The sequence below is a fragment of the Podospora bellae-mahoneyi genome (assembly GCF_035222275.1).
Source record: "Podospora bellae-mahoneyi strain CBS 112042 chromosome 1 map unlocalized CBS112042p_1.2, whole genome shotgun sequence".
Lineage (NCBI taxonomy): Eukaryota > Fungi > Ascomycota > Sordariomycetes > Sordariales > Podosporaceae > Podospora > Podospora bellae-mahoneyi.
The window spans coordinates 258,898-277,413 of record NW_026946360.1 but is presented as its reverse complement, the minus strand read 5'-3'; the positions used below and the strand labels follow the sequence as shown (position 1 = coordinate 277,413).

Genomic DNA, 18,516 nt, shown 5'->3' with positions numbered 1-18,516 from the left:
AGCTTTTCTTTTGTCAGACACTGTCATCAGTTCAATTACATGTCTCAAATTGACTGCCTGGGTTCTAAAATCAACAATTAACAATTTATTTCCATCCAGGACCCTGAGCCCTCCCTCTGGCTGAAGTCAATCGACTTCATCATTTCAAGCCGTTCTAGACCAATATCCGACATACTTGACTTATATCCTAACCTCACAGTTGCAAATATATCTTGTAAGTCGCCTTTTTAGATAGCCTGTGGAAATGACATCACTTAGGTACTTGAGCTTTACTTCTCAAAAGACGTGAGTGCTCATGGCGGTCAAGGTCGGGGTGTCTCCGAGCAACCATCAACAAATCGTTCTGAACCTCCTGCCAACGCTTCAAGTACCGCTTGGGTACATCAATCCCCGGGCCAGCCCCGAAATTCTAGCTCGAGGTCCCAGTTCTTGCTGCTTGACGAGATGCCACATCCGCTTTTTGGTGAGGCTGAACCCCGTTGCGATGCCCAGGCACCCAACATAGCTCCACACTACAGCCAAGCTCGTACAATCGGTGCGACAGGTGAATGGTCTCGCCAATTATTGGCTGTAGGACTGCCCAGATGGACCTCTGTGTTGGCCAAGTCCTGACCCTTTTGCAGGTATTCCAAATCGCTAGCTGGTTACCGCACGTAAGAGCAGATTCGGTTAAAACCTTCTCACGAAAGTGTTTCTGGGTGATTCTCTATATTTGTCAACAGTAACAAAGCGGTTGTCAAGTGCTAGATTTGAACCATTGTTGTTTGTTGGCTTGCTGCTCTGATCAGGGTTAGGGTCTCTAACAGCAGTGATGATGTTCAAAGTGGATTGCATTGCTACCGAATTTTACCCACGCTTGACATTTGTGGGGAATTGAGAACCAATTCGAACCCCGCCATGGATCGATAAGCAGACTGCTTATCAAGCAGGCAAAGTGCTGGAAAAAGTTGTGGTAAATATTACCCCACCATCCCACCAGTCTGCAAGCATCGAGTTAGCTACCAATTTCTTTTTTCAAACTTCACGAATCACTGCTCACCATATCCGTTAGAGCTAAGCTTCCACAAACATGTCATCCTCGAAGCCATACCAACACCCTGCCGACGATGACGACTCGGAGCCCGAGATGATCGCCGAGGACGATGTCCAGGAGGTTGTTGACGATATGGAAGGGGATGAAGATGTCCCCATGGACTCAGGCGACGAGGAGCAAGGCGAAGAACTAGTGCTGGAGAATGATGGTATCGCCTACTTTGACCAGCACAAGGATTCAGTCTTTGCGATCGCTCAGCATCCAGTATACCCACATTTGATTGCGACAGGTGGTTCCGAGGGCGACGCCGACGATGCCCCAGGAAAAGGCTACGTTATCGACATCTCTACCGCCTCGTCAAAGCCAGTCCTCCCCCCAAGCTACAACTCAGACCCTAGCTCCGCTGGGGCGTGGCAACCGACCGAACTTCAGCCCCTGTTCGCCATCGATGGACACACAGACAGCATCAATGCGCTGACATTCACTCTACCACGCGGTGACTTCTTGGTCAGTGGGGGCATGGACGGTCGGTTGCGCGTGTACGCTGTAGGAGTTCCCAGCACCGGGACAGGTGCTCAGTTCAAGTACGTCGGCGAGTCACAAGAAACAGAAGAAGTCAACTGGGTATCGCCTTGCCCATCCGCCGCCCATCCGAACACCATCGCCTTGGGCGCATCCGACGGCTCCGTCTGGGTCTTCACCATTGACCCAGCTGCCGATCCTTCCAACCCAATTCAGATCATCCAGTCCTACTTCCTCCACACAGCATCCTGCACAGCAGGCGCCTGGTCTTCCGACGGCCTTCTCCTCGCTACCGTCAGCGAGGACAGCTCCCTCCACGTTTTCGACGTCTTTGGCGAAGCGGCTGCTAAGAACCTCGTCACCGATAACGGTCAAACAGTTGTGTCTCTTGCGGACGCGGATCAACGCTTCTTCGTCGAGGGTGGCCTCTACTCCGTCGCCATTTCCCCCTCTGGTGGGCTCGTGGCCGTCGGTGGCGCCCAGGGTGCCATCAGGGTCGTCGGTCTCCCTCGCCTCTCCGCTCAGCCTGCTTCGCGAACCACACAACGTGCCGTCCCCGTCCAACGAGGCCCCGCCGGCCGCAGAGCTGCTCCTTCCAACTCGTCCAACGCGCAAAGCGATCCTTCCGCCGGTGCTGGCGTCGTTTTGGCTGCGTTGAACGTACAATCAGACGGCATCGAGTCCCTGTCTTTTTCGCCGCAACAGCCTCTCCTCGCTGCTGGCTCAGTAGACGGCAGCATTGCCATCTTTGATGCCGCGAGGTCGTTCCAAGTAAGGAAACACATCCGCGGTGCCCACGAGGGGGAGTCTGTTGTCAAGGTAGACTTTGTCCGGGCTGCCACTGGCGCGACTGCCGGTTGGCTCCTGACGTCGTGCGGTTTGGACGGCGTGGTGAGACGGTGGGACATGCGCGGCGCGACCGCTACCCAGGAGGCTGTTGCTGCTGGGCTAACGGCTGGTTTGATCAAGGAGTGGAAGGGTCACAGAGGTGGTGGTGAGGGTGGTGGTGTTTTGGGTTTTGTGCAGGGCGCTGATGGTGAGAGGGTTGTCACAGCGGGTGATGACTCCGTGGTGCTGGTTTTCGAGGCCTAAACGAAAAAGGCCCATCTGATTGTTGTTAAGTATGAGTTCAAGATATCCATGGGGAGTTAGTTGTCAATAGATAGGACAGAGTTGCATATTGGGAGCGGTCATTTTTCATGGAGGTCAAAATAAAATGGGAAGCAATTTAAGTAGTCGTTTTGACAGAAGAAAAGCGTTCTATTTCGCGGATCTTAGTGTGGATCGTATAGATGAACCGCCGAGTGCGTGAGACCTGGGGTTGGTTCCAGCTGTCGATTCACAGTGCTGAGCTCACCCATCCACCCAAACAACTCCAACGCTCAAGAAAACAAAAAGTGAGAAAGACAGTCCCGACACTATTTATTTTGACAAACCACCCCGTCGTTGTTGAAAAACGCCTTTCCCTTAATTCCTCCCTAGAGCCAGCCACCTGATGATGTGTTGTTGTAAGGTATCTAGAGATGCATGCATGTTGAAAAGCAAAGGAGAAAAATGCCGCCAGATCCCGCCAAACCGCTCAGAAACTCCCGTTTGCGGCTTGTATATGTAAAAAGCCAATCAATGCCCGAACGTAATGTTGAACCCCATCTCCTTTTCTTCCCTTCCTCTTTGGGAGATACTTGTTGAACTCTCCCCTTGCCTGCCTTTTGACCCACGCCCCCTCGAAACCATAAACTCCAACGCAGAAGAAGAAATGTCTATGAGCAACACCGTTCTAAAACCCATTTGTGTGTCTATTGAGAAGTCTGAACAGAAGACAGATTACCGCCCGTCGTGTCCTCTACAGGAGGGCAGGTGCAGAAAAGGTTGGTATCTCCGTAAGCTAGAAATATGTCAGCGTACTTGAGAGCGATGCCATAACACGGCAAGAAGTCACTTACTATCGTTAATTCTCGCGACACTAGGCCAGAACTTCTTCTCCTTGAGCCAAGGCAGCGGGTAGGCAGCCTTGGTGCGGCTATAAGGCCTATCCCACTTGCTTCCCTCCTCGCCATCGCCGCCAATGATATCCACCATGGGATGAGGCGCCATCTTCAAGACGTTGCCCTCACGCGGGGCCTTGCCCTCCTCAATCTCACGAATCTCCTCGCGAATGCTGACAAGAGCATCGACGAAGCGGTCAAGCTCCTCCTTGGACTCGGACTCGGTAGGTTCAATCATGAGGGTGTTGGCCACGGGCCAGCTCATGGTGGGAGCGTGGAAGCCATAATCCTGCAGGCGCTTCGCGATGTCAATCGCCTCGATGCCGGCGGTGGCCTGGAATGGCCGGACGTCCAGAATGAACTCGTGGGCGCATCTGCCGTGCTCGTTGGTGTACAAAATCGGGTAGTGGGGCTTGAGCTTGGCGAGGAGATAGTTGGCGTTGAGAAGGCCGACCTGGGTGGCCTTCTTGAGGCCGGCGGCGCCCATGAGAGCAATGTACGACCAGCTGATGGGGAGGATACCGGCGCTTCCAAATGGAGCACTGGTCACCTGCGTTGTGGTATGGTTGGGGTAGTTGTGGAGCGTAGAAATGGGAAGGTGAGGACCCAGATGCTTCTTGACGCAGACAGGGCCGACACCTGGGCCACCACCGCCGTGGGGAATGCAGAAAGTCTTGTGCAGGTTGAGATGGCACACATCTGCGCCAATCTCACCAGGGCTGCAAAGGCCGATCTGAGCGTTCATGTTGGCGCCGTCCATGTACACCTGGCCACCATGGGAGTGGATGATGTTGCAGACCTCCTTGATTTGCGGCTCGAAAACACCGAAGGTGCTGGGGTAGGTGATCATAATGGCACCAATCTGCTTGGAGTGCTGCTCGCACTTGGCCCGAAGGTCTTCGAGATCCAAGTTGCCCGTCTTGGTGTCGCACTTGATGGGGACAACACGCATGCCCGCCATAGCTGCTGATGCCGGATTCGTGCCGTGGGCCGAAACAGGAATCAAGCAGATGTCACGGACAGGATCGTCAGGGCCGCGCTGAGAGTCAAGGTAGCTACGGATAATCCGCAAACCTGCGTACTCGCCCTGAGCACCCGAGTTTGGCTGCAAACTCACACCATCCATGCCTGTGATGCTCTTCAACTGCTCCTCAAGCTCGTAGATGATAGTGTAAATCGGCTGCGCCTTGATGTTCTGCTTCAAACGTCCAGGATGAACATTGGCAAAGCCTGGCAGGGTGATGAGCGACATTTCAGCGCTACCGTTCAGCTTCATGGTGCATGAGCCCAGAGGAATCATGGAGTGCACCAGGGAGAGATCCTTGGACTGAAGGTGGTGGATGTAGCGGAGCATCTCTGTCTCGGAGTGGTGGCTGTTGAAGACGGGATGTGTCAGGTACGGGGAGGTCCTCTTCAGCGTCTCGGGTATGTTGGCAGTTCTGACGGACTGCTCCTCGAGCAAGCTCTTGACAGTGGAAGCATAATCCTCTCCAGAGTTTGCCGACTGCTGCACCAGATAGGAACGGAAGTCACCAAGAATCTGGACAAGTCTGGTCAAATCCTCCTCCGTGACCGTCTCATCCAGGCTGATAGCAACCTTGCTCTCGCCGACTGGTCTGACGTAGACCCCAGTCTCCTTTGCGAAACGGTAAAACTTATCAGCCATGTTTGGCAAGTCGATGGTAACCTTGTCGAAAATCGGCTCCTGGGCTTCATAGCCATAGCGTGTAGCGGCCGCCCAAATAACCCGTGAAGCAAGGTTGCATCTCTCAGCAATCCGCTTTAGACCTTCAGGGCCGTGGTAAACTGCGTAAAATGCGGCCATGTTGGCGAGCAAAGCTTGAGCAGTGCAGACATTGCTGGTAGCCTTCTCTCTCCTGATATGCTGTTCTCGTGTCTGCAAGGCCAGACGAAGAGCACGACCACCGAGACGATCCTTGGATACGCCGACAAGACGACCGGGCATCTTCCTCTTGAGCTTCTCCTGCACGGCAAAGAAAGCAGCATGGGGTCCTCCCGATCCGAAGGGTACACCGAATCTTTGCGAGTTTCCAAACACGATATCAGCACCGAGTTCGCCCGGTGGGGTTAAGAGAGTAAGTGCGAGCAGGTCTGTTCCGACGCTGAGGAGCGCGCCTTGCTTGTGAACGGCATCGGCAATCGATCGGAAGTCGGCAGCGTTACCGAACCTATCAGGGTACTGGAGCATGACACCGACCAAGTTATCGCCCAACTCCTGCAGGCTGGCGAGCGTTGACTCGTTAACGTCCATAATGGCGACCTCGACCCCCAACGCTTCAGCACGTCCGCACAACACCTTGATTGTCGCAGGATGAGTTGACTTGGAGACAACAAACGTCTTTCCTTTCAGCTTCTGCCTCGACGTAGGCAACGAGTTCAGGGAGATAGCCATCGCTTCGGCTGCCGCAGTTCCCTCGTCCAGCAAACTAGCATTGGCAACCGGGAGAGCTGTCAGATCAGTCACCAAGGTCTGAAAGTTGAGCAGGGACTCGAGACGGCCCTGGCTGATCTCGGGTTGATATGGCGTATAACTGGTGTACCAAGCCGGGCTCTCGAGCACATTGCGCTTGATTACTTCAGGGACCAAAGTGCCGTAGTATCCTTCGCCAATGAAGTATCTCTCCGACTTGTTGGGAGTCCCAGCAATGTCCTGTGCGATCTTCTGAACCTCCCATTCCTGGAGACCCTCCCTCGACATGGTTTCGCTCTCAGACTGCTTTCCCTCAGTCACAAACAACTCCCTGGTTGACCGGATATCCGCGGGTATGACTTGCTCCACGAATTCGTCAAGCGACTTGACAGGGGGCGAGAGAGCCTGGAGCATCTCCTGCACGCCCTGATCGTCCGGGCCGATATGCCGTTTGGTGAAACTCTCATTGATAGGGAACAGGTCGGGCAGTCTATGGAATTCGGGTGTCCGGAGGGTCGGTTTGGGGCTTTCCCAGGCGGCACTCGTGGTGCTCTCCCATCGTGCAAGTGCCTTGGGAGTAGAGCAAGCAGTTGCAATGCGAGGTCGCAAAAGTGGCCTTGAAGCTCGGGAAGCGTGGAGCAAAGCACCTGGTACCTGGCGCAGGTGCGCCATCTGCTGTCTGGAAGCCATTGTGACCGGAGAACAAGAGCTTCGAGACCTCGGTGAGATTCAATCGGGCCTAGGTGTCAATGACGGCCGGACAAGTCGATATGGCGGCGCAAGAGCGCGCGTCCGTCCAGAACAAAGACTTCTGGCCAAGGATTGTTAAGGTTGTACCCTGAATGCTCAGTGGCACACAAAGATGCCGTGTGTGGCCGTAGACACCGACGTGTATTGCTGGCGCAAGGAATGAGGAGAATATGAAAAATACGGGGGGAAAAAGGTAAGAAGTACGACGTGGGAGGCAGTCCAATGGCGCTTAGATAGGGTCGGTCTTAACGGCAGTCCACGAACAATCCCGAGCCAGGTTGACGTCAAGGCGGCAAACCGGTCTATATGCGATTGTCCGCTAGACTGGTGAAAACTCGCCGAAAGAACTGGAATTCCCAACCTACGACAGATACGGGATAAGTAAGAGAGATAACGAGCAAGAAGAAGCGGCAAACTTTAAAGTCAATGGCAGCCATTATCCAGTCATACTGTCACCCACCGAGGTCCCCAGTCCCCAGGACAAGTCCACTCACCCCCCACCGTTATCGGTCCCCAGTATCAACCACGGCCCTGGAGTCTGGAGCAGTTGTTTGTATGCCAGTTTCAAGGGAAGGGCGGTGGCAGTCGGGTATTCTCGGTTAGGGGCCTCCTGATAACGCTCCGACTGGTTCACCGGCTTTGCATGTTCGTTGCATATGGTGTTGTCTTAGGTAATTGTACTCCGGGTACCATTCCGAGCCGCAATGCCAAGCCCACCTTCTGCACCGGGCAGGCGGTGCCAGCGCTCGCGCCGCTGTCATCCGCCCTCAAGCCCGATTGCCGAACTAGGGATGGCGTCATGAAAAAAAAAAGTTTACCGACCGCCAAGTTCTTTCAAACTGCCATCGTGGGGTCAGAATTCAAAGAAACGCCTGAAACGTCAAAACACTGGATCTTGATCCACAGACTTTGAACCCGAATCCGAAGTTTGAGCTTTCAAGGTTCCCAGAAGAAAATAAAATCACAATTCCTATCGCAACACCCAATCGATACCATCGTCACCGGCCACCTCGTCCTCCCACCACGAAACACAAATAACCACCACAACCCCTTCACAGAATCCAAAATGTTCGGTTGTACGTCACTGTCTCCCCCTTTCCTCCAAGATCTCACCGCCTTCCAAAAATTCTAACAAATAATCGAAACAGTGCCCCCACAAATCTCCGAGGCCGAGCTTCGCGCCGCCGAGGCGGAGGCCACCTTCACCATCCAGCGGGTCATCGCCACAGCCGCTGCTCTCTACCTCTGTATGAAATTCCCAATCTCCATCTTCCCCCGGCTGGTTGGGTGATTCTAACCTTTGCCCCCTTGTACAGCCCCCTTCGTCATCGATGCCGTCTCCAAGGTCTTCTAAACGGTCCAAGATACTCGATATGTCTGCCACAGCCTGTTGGTCACGTATTGCGATATATCAAATACCACCGCCGTGACGACCAGGCCATGTATAAACACCCTGTACCAACAATAGAGTAGTGGGTGTTGTCTGGGAACTAGAGCAGGGAAGGCAAGCTTACTCGCTTGCCCACTTGCATGTGGTAACGGGATAACCATCCGATAGACGGTGACACTAGGCACGGCGCCTGCTCTTTCTTTGTGAGGATTGTGCGTGGGATCGTTTCCAGAGGCCCAACAGGAGCCAGCCGCAGGCGTCTCTGGCATAGGCTGAAAACCATCTGGCGGCTTCCATGGCAAGGCGTTTGTTGAAAGCTCAGCTCCCAGTCAAAAGATCCGGGACATACCTCGCAATTGCAGGCAAAAATGAGAAGGATAGAAAAAAGCATAAAACAGTCACGAGAGGTCCATATATTCATGATTACAAGGCGAATATTAAGCCCTAATTTTGAGTACCAACACTCTACAAAAGATCCGTATCCACGCCAACGCCTTCGCCGTGCTGCCCAGGTCTCGTCCTATTTTTTCCCTACAACTTTCTTGCGTGTTGAAGTATGCAATAGAGACCCTAGACTGGAAAACAAACACAGCCTAGTGAAACCGTGTCGTAAACCTCCCCGATTCAGGTGTAGCATGTGACTAGCGTGCCTTCTTTGACGGAGCCGGTGCTGGCTTATGTTCCTTTTCCCACTCGTCAAAGTCCTTCTTGGCTTCCTCAACCTGCTTTCTAAGGTGCTGAAGTTGCTTGTCGTAGTCTTCGAGGATCTAAACAGCACTGTTAGCCCTGGGGTTTCAAAGTTGGCTTTGCGATGGGAAAACACCAACCTTCTTCGCCTTTGCCTCCACATCCTCGCTCAAGCCCCCATTTTCAAGAGCGCCAGGCTTGTTGATCTCGTCCTTGAGGCTGTCGGCATACTGCCTGAGAATGATAAGACGGCTCCACAACTCCTCCAACCGCGCGCTCAAGGCAGGGTCCTGCAGGTCCTTGTCGATCTTCTGAAGCTTCAGCTTGAGCTGATCCTCATCGCCAGAAAGCGCGTAACCCCTGTTGCGCAGAATCTGGACCTTGGCGGCCAAAACCAAGCAACGCCTGCTCTGCTCCGCATGCTTCCTCCGCGCATTGAGCGCACGAACAGAGTGCTCCAAATCGTGACGAGAAAGAATCGCGTCTAAGCTTGCGTTGATGGCATGGAGCTTGTTGTTGAACTCGGCAAGGGCCCTTCGTTGCAACGTTAGGCGCGCAACGATAGCTGGGAAGCCAGCGCAGAGAACGGGCATGAAGTTGGCCGCAGGCTTGTTACGAAGAGCCTCGTCCCATTCCTTGGGGTCGTCCTGAGGACCGGGGTGGTAGTGTGGTACAGCGTGCTCCTCGACCTTGTTGTAGAGATAGGTGCGGAAAACGCAGTTGGGGTTCGAGGGGTCCCATTTCTCGGTGATGAGCTTGATCTGATCAGGAATTGGCTTCTGAACTGGTTCGGCGAACAAACGGCACTGGTTAGCACGGAACATCACACAATCATGTAGTAAGGAGTGATAGGTTGGGTGATAAGAAGCAAAACATACAGTTTGTCTGGCTCCCAGGTTGCCATATTGAGCTGCCCAGCTGTTGGGTCGAGTTGGTCAAAGTCTGCCCTAGCGCCAAAGGTGCTTGTTGTTGTGCTTGAGGTTGCGCCTGCTGCTGTTGCTGCTGCTGTTGCTACCGTCGAATTAGCATCACGCCCGTTCGTTGAGAGACGAGACTCTTCTTACACTGGCAGCTGGTTGCGCAAACATGCTATTACCGAAGATGTTCTGCCCCGCGGGCTTAGTGGCGGTTGAAAACATCGAAAAGTGATAAATCTGGTCGAATGGAACGCGTAAGGCAGGGAGACAAACGGAAGGTCGCAGATCGAGGGACCGAAAACAAACGGCGACGAGGAGTATTGACCGGGAGGGATGCGCGCCGGAGATGCAATTATAGTTGTCTAGCTTGTACTTTTTATTTCCTGTGGCCTTGTCGCAAGCAACTGATGAAGAAGGGATAAGATGCGTAAAGTTGCTGTTGGACTTTGTCGGATATGGAGTGGTTGAATGTTTTGTTCGGCTTGCAGTCTTCAAAAACTGAGCTCCATCAAAAGCTGGCCCAGGCTTTCTTCGTTGCTCACTGGCGCAGACCGCGTTTCCAGTGGGTCCTCACCGTGCGGGCAGGGCGCCTCACATTGGTAAAGCCAATCATCCACCAGCAGGTGGGACCCACACGTCAGGAAGCCGAACCTCCAGCAACTCCAAGCATCGCCAGAGCTCCAAAACACTCATAGCTTCGCAGCCAAGTTAGGCCCGCCAACACCGTCAAGATGGCAGCCAGAAAACCCACGTACGTGTGCTTTGTGACGGCTTCCAAGCCCCAGTTCACCAATTGGTGTGATTGAGGGGAAGCAGCGCCCTGGAGCACGGAATCACTGACATAATCGATAGCTTCAACCAGCAGATCCTCATCGACCCGACGCCGCTGCCAGATTCGATCCCCAAAGTCAAGGAGGTCGGCGCCAGCTCTGCCCCTCTTCTCTCGGCTGCTTTCTTCATCGGCGCGCGGTGCAAGGACTACAATGATGACTACATGCAATGCAAGACTGAGAACCCCGGAAAGGGCGAGTTTGAGTGCCTGAAGGAGGGGCGGCGGGTTACCAGATGCGCCCGGAGCGTGTACGTGCCCCTTGTTGGATTTCTGGCTTAGGGGAATGGATCCATGCTGGATTTCGACAACGACACATTGCAGGAAGAGGCCATGAGAGCTGACAGATACGATTGATCACCAGCATCGAGGATATCAACAAGTCATGCCTGGAGCAGTTCCGCGCCCACTGGACATGTCTCGAGAACAACAACCATCAGCTTTGGCAGTGCCGCCCCGATGAGTGGAAGCTGAACAAGTGTGTTTTCGACAACCTGGTGCGTCATGTCCCTGGAACCGAGCCCAGTCACATATATCACCCACCGGACCATGTCGCAAGCTAACCCACATGTACATGATCAACAGAAGCTCGAGAAGGTCATTCCTGACCAGCCCAAGCAGTCAACACCCGTCCACCTCAGACAGAAGCAGATCTATGCCCACTCACCGGTCCCGGCGTGGGAGAAGCCATTCATTGCTGAGAAGTCCCAGTCCTCCTAAGCCTGGGTGGAATTCTGAGGGGCTTTCTGTCTGCGCTTGAAGGATGTGGCGAGCTCTTCTTTCTTTACCTACCTGTCTCGATATGGGGGATAGATGGATGCACACGTCTGGGCTCTGTATATAGTAGAAACCCAACACACGACAGGAAGAAGGTGAATCTGAAGTTTGTCCAGAGTTTCGCGGTTGACTGTTCTTCTGCGTATTCTGCGTATATCATCCACTCGCTAGTTTGTCTTGACTGAGAACAGTTGCAGGGGCAGTGGGGCGAGGCACGCCGAGGCAAGGTTGTGTTTCATTCTCTCCGTCGAGGCAAGACTTTCGGGTACGTGGAGTCTTGTGGTAGCTCTCTGAAGAGCCATGATGAAGAGGCTTGCACCAAGCTGTCTGCCTCCAAAGCAGTACACATCCAAGCGGATTGAGTCTCAGCCTCATTCGTCATACCCAGGGACGTTGGCGGTCTTTCACGTCGGAAATAGGGCGCAGCTAAACCCGCTGCTGTCTGCCATCCAGTATGTTTGTCTCATAAACCACTCCTGTTTATATTTTGCGTCAATTTAGGAAAGTCGATGTTTCACACAAACACGAACAGCCGTGTAGTTAGATCCACAATGACTTCTCCTGGGCCAACACTTTCCGGGCCATTTCATCAACCATTCAGCAAGTGGAAGATCTGCTCGTGCTCGTCGTGGACACGTAATGTTTTAATGTGTATCATTAACAGCTTACGCGAACTTGGATGACAAGAACGATCATATTACACTAAAGGTCCCCCTGTGTTGCCATGGCAGCCACACACGCAACTGTGACTACGTTCGCAGCACCAGTCAAAGGAACTTTTACAGAGATTGAGCTCAGTTCTCCATGATGACCAGAACTCGCGGGGCGATATCTCCGAGCCGAGCTTCTCTCATTCACGACCAACAACGTCGACGGCTGGTCACAAAACGTGAAAATGCAACTGTGACTGTGACCAAGGTACGGAAAGGGCTCGAAATAGCATCCTAGCACTATTAGAGGCTGGAGGTTCTCCGCACTGAGTTCGGAGGAGAACGCTCCCGGGCTCTGTGCTTCGTTTGGTACACTCTGACCACCATTTCTTTCGACATATTCGGTCATGATGTGTATGAGTGACCAGATGAACGGAGTATTCCCTGGATATAGGGATCTCAAGTTGAGAAAGGTGGACAAGAAAGCCGCGACACATTTTGGCGACCTGATTGCTGGCATAGCGAAACCGGAGTTGAGCGGGGTGAATCAGCCATGTCTTGATGACAATGTCTTAACCTAGGAAACTGGTGTTTTAATCCTCAACTCAGCCTGCCATGATGTCCTTCAGTGTCTCGGAGGTCTTGCCTGGTCTGTCAGCACTTGCCTTCATTCAACTGGACGACGGCGGTATATGTTGTGGTCTCGTGCTCACTACCCTTGACAGGCTATGGCAGCAATCATGTAGTTTGAGTTGGCCATTGCAAGGAGATTAATATATGCAAAACAAGGACACCTGCAGGCTACTCAACCAATATCCCGAGAGAAACCGACCATACACTAACAAGTGATCATACAATAACAAGTGATCATAGGTAGTCATCCACTCATCTGTCTCGGGGACTGGAAGCTGGGCATGTTTCAATGAGGGGTTTTTGATGTAAAGAATTCGGCAGCAAAAAAACCACATTTTGATGGCGTAGGTAGGCCTTCTTGCAGCAAGACCCCTCTCCAACCAGAGATCACAATGACGGGTTGATGGTCTCAATCTACCGCAGCGATTTAAACTTGCTGGAAATCCCCATCCGGCATGACCCATGCGGTGGGTATGAACGGTGCCTCGGACAAAAATATGTATGCTATTATTGAGTCACTCGGAACAACTTCCACATCAGTTCTCGCGTAACAGTCAGACAAGCAGGGCATCATCTGGTCGATCAAATTGGCATCTCGTCAGTCATGGGGCTTTGCTTCCCCAGACCCAACATGTGGCACCGAACGGAGAGTAGAGTGATAGGGGAGATATCCTTCATTTTGTGGTCGGTTTTATGGACATGAAGTGGTCATGGTCGCGGACAGCACTGTCGAGGCCGATGGAGACGGGCACCACGGGCCAGGTCAAAAGCCATCTCGGCCACCACGAGCAAGTCGCCCCCAAGTCCTTCATGGGCCACATTCTTGCACCCGTTCCTCAGGGGTACGCGTAAAATAGTGGCAAAAGGATGCGCTGCTGTGCGACAAACATCGTCTTCCAAAATATAGGAGGCTGTCACCAACGAACAGCTGGGAGCATCAGGCAGGCAGGCAGTCGGCGGCTCACGTTCCGCGACGGAAACTTGCCGACTCTGAAGTCTGAGACGAAAACGAGAGACCCCGCCAGGAAAAATCCCGATGGCCTCTTCGGATTCAAGGGCAGAATTTCGACCTCCATTTAGAGGTCATTAAGGTTTTGCGGGGTCGAATACGCACATAATCTGCAGCTTTGTCTTTGGTATAATGTGGTCTGAAAATGGGAGCGATCTTCTGGATCAGCAGCTATGTCGATGAGGCGCACACACCACGTTGCAATGTTTAATACTTTAACCAGACTTCCCGGACACCAAAATCGAATATACACACTCACGTCGCAGGAGAGAGCCACACCAGAAGGAGCATGAAGTTGCCGGTTGCTAGAGACCGATTTCCTTCATGGATATCATAACCACCGGTAGGGAAACCCCTGCGCGTCTTCCTCGCACGACAATCTGGCCGCAGTTGAACCAACGGTGATCGACCCCCCTTAAATGTGGGCGTTTGCCGCCCTGTACCTGCTCCCCGCGGGGCATATCTGGAAGTGGAAGGCACGAAGGGCAAAGATGATGAAATTTTGCTCAAAATCCTCAAAAACCCGGATGTGTAATCTGCTCTCAAACACCGAGCTCATGCCCCAAGAGATCTAGTTTCCGATCTTGCAAATTTGCTAGGTATGCCGACCTAGTAGGGAATTCGATCCAGACTCTCCAGGACTCTCCAGGTTTGCAACTACACAGAAGCGGCATAAAAAGTTGCCAGGGGGTATCGTAGCAAAATTCCTGCACTGCAGGATTCGAGGTTGTGCTTCGCAAGTCTGATCCTGTCAGAATCGGATACAATCCAGATAGATGGTAATGATTGAGACCAGGGGATATGTTTTGTTTCTTCCCACTGGGAACTTAACAGATTCAATACACGAATATCATAGAAAGCACTGTATTATCTCAGAACTTGATAAAACGTCGTTTGGTGCTGCGACACATGCTGGCGTCGATCGAGTCATGCTAAGGCTTTGGACGGCACGATCCTATCAACCCTAACAATGTAACATGATCGTACGCTTGTCGATGGAGTTTCTCAGGGGGAGCAGTGGTGAATTTCGTCAAGGTCTCCACCCGCTGTTAGCGTCGTTTCAGACAGGCGGGGGTTACCGCCGTTGTGTCCATTGGCTCTCCCACTCTCTGGGCACCCAGGTTAGCCCCGGTAATTGCAAGCTACCCCGCCAAGTCCTGCAAGGCACTCCTCAGGAACAGCGATTTGATTGGCTCTAGACTTTGGGCCAGAAGGGTCTCGAGGAGTGCGGCTATCAAACCGAGGGCTCGATGAACGGCCCTGATCAGAAACATGGGACGACAGCTCCCTGTGTTTTGGAGCCAATTGTCTAGTTGACGTGACACCACCTGAGAAGACCGAGAAACCCAGCGACCCAGACGGCAGCCTGGAAAGGCATCACAGGATACCCGCTGCTGCTGCGTTGCGCGGTTGTGGATGTAGTTCGAGTATAATAGAATTGGACTTCGCACTGCCATTTTCCTGTTCCAAACGTCAACGACCGCTGACGCTATCGTCTGGTAAAGAAACCTACCTTGTGAGCAAAACCCAACTTCACATCTGGACACACACCTGCAAACCAACCCTTGGTGCAGTTGATGCATCAACCCCCCCTGGTCCGCCTGTTTGCTTGAGAACTGCGGCGCGGTCGTGATATTTCCACTCCATCCGCCCCGCATTCAAGAAAATTAAGGTGACGTCTGAAGGGGGCCAAGAAGCCGGGACCAGCACCCTGGATTCTGATCCCCTCAACCTGACGCTCCAGCTTGGGCCCCACCCGTGGCCGGCTGCTAAGAACACCATCCTTCCTTTCTCTATGCTCACCTTTCAACTCTTCACCTTTTCTTCTCTGGTGTGACCCGTGGACTGCATCCTTCTCACAACCACTTCCTCACCTTCTCTTCTTCCCCCAACACTCCTTTTGAAGTTTTACTTCAGTCCACTCCTTACCAACTGTTCGCCATCTCTGGTCTCTCGACTTCTTCGACTTTTGTGCCCTGCTCGATTTGGCGACTTTCCACTCCTTCTCAAACCAAAACATCAACACCTCTCTTGACGGCGGCGCTGTCGTTTGGTGTTAGGGCGACCTCGGAATCCTGTGGCTACTGCGGTACTCGTGAACCCTGGTTGTGGACGACGACAAGTATCGTCACGCATTCTTTTCTCGTCACTCCTTCCACTAGCAGTCTCCTCGACGGACCGGTGCGGCAAGTCAAGACGTCATCTCGATCCAGCTCAGCGGACCGACGACTGTCTCACAACAACGAACGATCCCATCGACATCCTTGAAGGATCAAGCAACGACAGCAGTGCTGCCCTCAACCTGGCTCTGGGTACATAACTCCCCATCTCAGACCCATCCCCTTACGACCAATCCATCATTCAGACCCGAACTATCATCACTCTAGGTACGTCTGCTGATTGGCACGTCTCTCTGATGCCCACGTGGGCCGTGTCTCATGCATCACAATGATATTGTTGCTTTGAAAGTTGGGTGGCGGGAGTCCCCTCTGGCTATCTGCTCTCACCAATCTGACTCAACCTTGATAATGCATATCAGACCGCGAGACTAATGTTCTAGACAGACACGCCGATTTCACAAATATGAAGTCCTCAGCGATGCTCGCCGCCTGCGGCGCTATTCTGGCTGCTGCCAGCCCCATCCTCCAGGAGCGTCGCCTTATTGTTCACAGTAAGGTCGTCATTGAATGGGTTACCGTCACTGTCACCGAAGGCGAGCAGCCCACTCCGGCTGTGTTCAGCGTGGCTCGTCGCCCCGCTCAGCGCACCACTACTACTACCATCGCGACCACCACGTCTGCCGCCCCCCCCCCGCCGCCTCCTCCCCCTCCGGCTCCCAGCACGAGCGCTGCTCCTGAGCCGGTTGTTGTTGTTGAGCCTGCTCCGGAGCCTGAGCCTGCTGCACAGGCCCCTCCCGTTGTGGAAGCCCCTGCCCCCGTGGTTGAGTCCCCGGCCCCCGTCGTCGAGGCTCCTGCTCCCGTCGTTGAAGCCCCCGCCCCTGCCGTGTCTACTCAAGCCCCCGCTTCGGCCCCATCTCCGGCCCCAGCTCCAGTGAAGGTCGAGGCCTCCAGTGACTATCAGAAGGCTGTTCTTGAGAGCCACAATGTGCACCGTTTTAACCACTCCGCTGGTGCTCTCGAGTGGGGACAGCAGTATGCCGACTCTGCCAAGGTTCTTGCCCAACGTTGCAAATTTGAGCACGACACGTAAGTACAATAGGTTTCCGACGTTGGATCATGGTTCTAACTGTTTTGCAGGAGCATCAACGGTGGTGGCTACGGCCAAAATCTTGCCATGTGGGCCGCATCTGCTAATGTTGACAAAGTCGACCCAGCTGCTGCTGCTGCTCGCGCCATCTCTAACGGCTGGTACAATGACGAGCTTGAGCTTTTCCCTGCCAGCGAATATGGCCGTGCCAACCCTAGCGCCCAGGCTCAAGCCACCTTCTCCAAGTGGGGGCACTTCACCCAGCTTGTCTGGAAGGACTCCAAACAGGTTGGCTGCTTCACCGCTCGCTGCCCTGTCGGCACGCTTGTCTCCAACATGGAGTCTCTGTACACTGTCTGCAATTATTTCCCTGTTGGTACGTTTCAAAATAGCCATTTATCCACAACTACTTGTATCCCACCGAACTAACCTTTTGTACGTGTAGGAAACATGGGCGGAGCTTACGGCAAGAATGTGCTGCCTCCCCTTGGCCAGCCTATCTCCATCGCCGCTTAAGTGTAGACACAACTGATCGTTAACGAAGACGACGTAACTATGTAGAATACTCGGGACGGCCGGGGCCGTTTATCTTTTCGCTTCTTCCTGTGTATACAATCGTCTTTTGTTGTACACATTGCACTTATTTCACTGTTACCGCTCGATCCTGGTGAGCTTGGTATCTATGTTGGCTGAGAAGGGAGGATGGGTCGCACGGTTACCTGTCAACCCAGCTCGAGCTAGAGAAAAGCCTTGGCAACTGGTCCGCCGTACTATTCGGCTTCATTTCTAGATCCCTTGCGAAATTACGTTCCGTCATCATAGCGGTGTCAACCTCTGGCCAAAAACCAGCGATGAGCTACGAGACTTACGACACGACAATGGGCAGCACAAGGAAGGAAATGAGGAGCGTGAAAATTAGTCCTTGATGACTTGGAATATGGGGCGCATGTTTTTCCATTTGCTTCGTCTGCCGGGGAAGAGTATTCCTCGGTTTAGCTTTGCGGTTGATTTTTCTGATTTTAGGAGTTTACATTGTCTTCCTTCATGTGGGAATGGTTTGTTGTCCTTGTTGGTGCTTACTGCTCGGGGAAGTTTATTCAATTCTTGATACGGGATTTGGCCTTGTTACCTTCATCGCGGCTGGTGCCTCAATGGCTTCACACGGATGATGCTATTTATAGGGTTCATGGATGGCGCTGTTATCATGCTTTTGGGTATTTCATGTATCGTACGTATACAGATACTGAATGCTATATGAGATGTTTTTATCTTGAATCAGGATGTTGGTTTCCTGTCAAGGATGGGCTTGTGGAATCATGACGACTGCTGATGCTGAGGGTCTTCTTTTTGGGTCGACGGTAACGGTTAGATGTGGGACGGTGGCGTGGTAGTCAAGATGGATGTCACACGTCCTCCAGATATACTGAGAATGACAGCCCTATTGTTGACTTGAACATTACAGATTTGTAGCACAAAATGTTCAGGATGATAAACCCGACAGTCTCAATAGGCCGTTGATCTTCCTCCCGTCAGGTGGAGCTCGGCAACGGGCAAGCCGCAACCCGTCATATCCCTGCTCGTGTTAGCCGGCCGGAAGCTCCCCGGCGCATCGGTTTCAGGGCCACTCCACAGGACAGCTTCCGTGTCCGGCAACCCAACCTTCCCCAAGAAGGCTTCTCTGACGACCTGGCTTATC

The 18,516-nt window shown here is 53.0% G+C and overlaps 6 protein-coding genes across 6 annotated transcripts; 4 read left to right on the top strand and 2 right to left on the bottom strand.

Moving 5' to 3' along the window:
* Window positions 1-1,069: 1,069 nt before the first annotated feature.
* SQT1 (60S ribosomal subunit assembly or modification protein) lies at window positions 1,070-2,647 on the top strand (the record flags this gene model as incomplete). The annotated part of the gene is made up of 1 exon (XM_062875491.1): window positions 1,070-2,647. The coding sequence occupies one exon, from the start codon at window positions 1,070-1,072 to the stop codon at window positions 2,645-2,647; it is 1,578 nt and encodes a 525-aa protein (XP_062736053.1).
* Window positions 2,648-2,772: 125 nt separating this feature from the next.
* Window positions 2,773-7,271, bottom strand: GCV2 (glycine decarboxylase subunit P). Its single transcript, XM_062875490.1, has 2 exons — window positions 3,499-7,271; window positions 2,773-3,440 (listed from the first exon to the last, which is right to left on the bottom strand). The coding sequence occupies exons 1-2, from the start codon at window positions 6,659-6,661 to the stop codon at window positions 3,352-3,354; spliced, it is 3,252 nt and encodes a 1,083-aa protein (XP_062736052.1). The 5' UTR covers window positions 6,662-7,271; the 3' UTR covers window positions 2,773-3,351.
* Window positions 7,272-7,499: 228 nt separating this feature from the next.
* Window positions 7,500-8,516, top strand: QC761_122295 (uncharacterized protein). The gene is made up of 3 exons (XM_062875489.1): window positions 7,500-7,797; window positions 7,870-7,968; window positions 8,038-8,516. The coding sequence occupies exons 1-3, from the start codon at window positions 7,788-7,790 to the stop codon at window positions 8,073-8,075; spliced, it is 147 nt and encodes a 48-aa protein (XP_062736051.1). The 5' UTR covers window positions 7,500-7,787; the 3' UTR covers window positions 8,076-8,516.
* On the bottom strand, window positions 8,510-10,274 carry NUP57 (Nucleoporin nup57). The gene is made up of 4 exons (XM_062875488.1): window positions 9,863-10,274; window positions 9,677-9,809; window positions 8,939-9,582; window positions 8,510-8,878 (listed from the first exon to the last, which is right to left on the bottom strand). The coding sequence occupies exons 1-4, from the start codon at window positions 9,935-9,937 to the stop codon at window positions 8,753-8,755; spliced, it is 978 nt and encodes a 325-aa protein (XP_062736050.1). The 5' UTR covers window positions 9,938-10,274; the 3' UTR covers window positions 8,510-8,752.
* Window positions 9,922-11,439, top strand: NdufA8 (ndufa8, NADH-ubiquinone oxidoreductase complex I 19kd subunit). The gene is made up of 4 exons (XM_062875487.1): window positions 9,922-10,466; window positions 10,568-10,795; window positions 10,909-11,041; window positions 11,130-11,439. Exons 1-4 carry the CDS (start codon window positions 10,447-10,449, stop codon window positions 11,262-11,264), a joined length of 516 nt encoding a protein of 171 aa, XP_062736049.1. The 5' UTR covers window positions 9,922-10,446; the 3' UTR covers window positions 11,265-11,439.
* Window positions 11,440-14,760: 3,321 nt separating this feature from the next.
* QC761_122270 (uncharacterized protein) lies at window positions 14,761-17,336 on the top strand (the record flags this gene model as incomplete). Its single annotated transcript, XM_062875486.1, has 4 exons — window positions 14,761-16,000; window positions 16,178-16,819; window positions 16,871-17,196; window positions 17,266-17,336. Exons 2-4 carry the CDS (start codon window positions 16,197-16,199, stop codon window positions 17,334-17,336), a joined length of 1,020 nt encoding a protein of 339 aa, XP_062736048.1. The 5' UTR covers window positions 14,761-16,000; window positions 16,178-16,196.
* Between the last annotated feature and the right edge of the window lie 1,180 nt (window positions 17,337-18,516).

What these genes read in the sequence shown, in the direction of transcription:
- GCV2 (XM_062875490.1), bottom strand. Translation starts at nt 6,661, where the DNA reads ATGGCTTCCAGACAGCAGATGGCGCACCTGCGCCAGGTACCAGGTGCT. An exon ending in TGTCGCGAGAATTAACGATA is followed by an intron (nt 3,441 to 3,498) that starts GTAAGTGACTTC and finishes ACATATTTCTAG; the next exon opens with CTTACGGAGATACCAACCTT.
- QC761_122295 (XM_062875489.1), top strand. An exon ending in AGCCGCTGCTCTCTACCTCT is followed by an intron (nt 7,969 to 8,037) that starts GTATGAAATTCC and finishes CCCCTTGTACAG; the next exon opens with CCCCCTTCGTCATCGATGCC.
- NUP57 (XM_062875488.1), bottom strand. Translation starts at nt 9,937, where the DNA reads ATGTTTTCAACCGCCACTAAGCCCGCGGGGCAGAACATCTTCGGTAAT. An exon ending in TTGCGCAACCAGCTGCCAGT is followed by an intron (nt 9,810 to 9,862) that starts GTAAGAAGAGTC and finishes ATTCGACGGTAG; the next exon opens with CAACAGCAGCAGCAACAGCA. An exon ending in ACCTGGGAGCCAGACAAACT is followed by an intron (nt 9,583 to 9,676) that starts GTATGTTTTGCT and finishes TCGCCGAACCAG; the next exon opens with TTCAGAAGCCAATTCCTGAT.
- NdufA8 (XM_062875487.1), top strand. Translation starts at nt 10,447, where the DNA reads ATGGCAGCCAGAAAACCCAC. An exon ending in ATGGCAGCCAGAAAACCCAC is followed by an intron (nt 10,467 to 10,567) that starts GTACGTGTGCTT and finishes CATAATCGATAG; the next exon opens with CTTCAACCAGCAGATCCTCA. An exon ending in ACCAGATGCGCCCGGAGCGT is followed by an intron (nt 10,796 to 10,908) that starts GTACGTGCCCCT and finishes ATTGATCACCAG; the next exon opens with CATCGAGGATATCAACAAGT.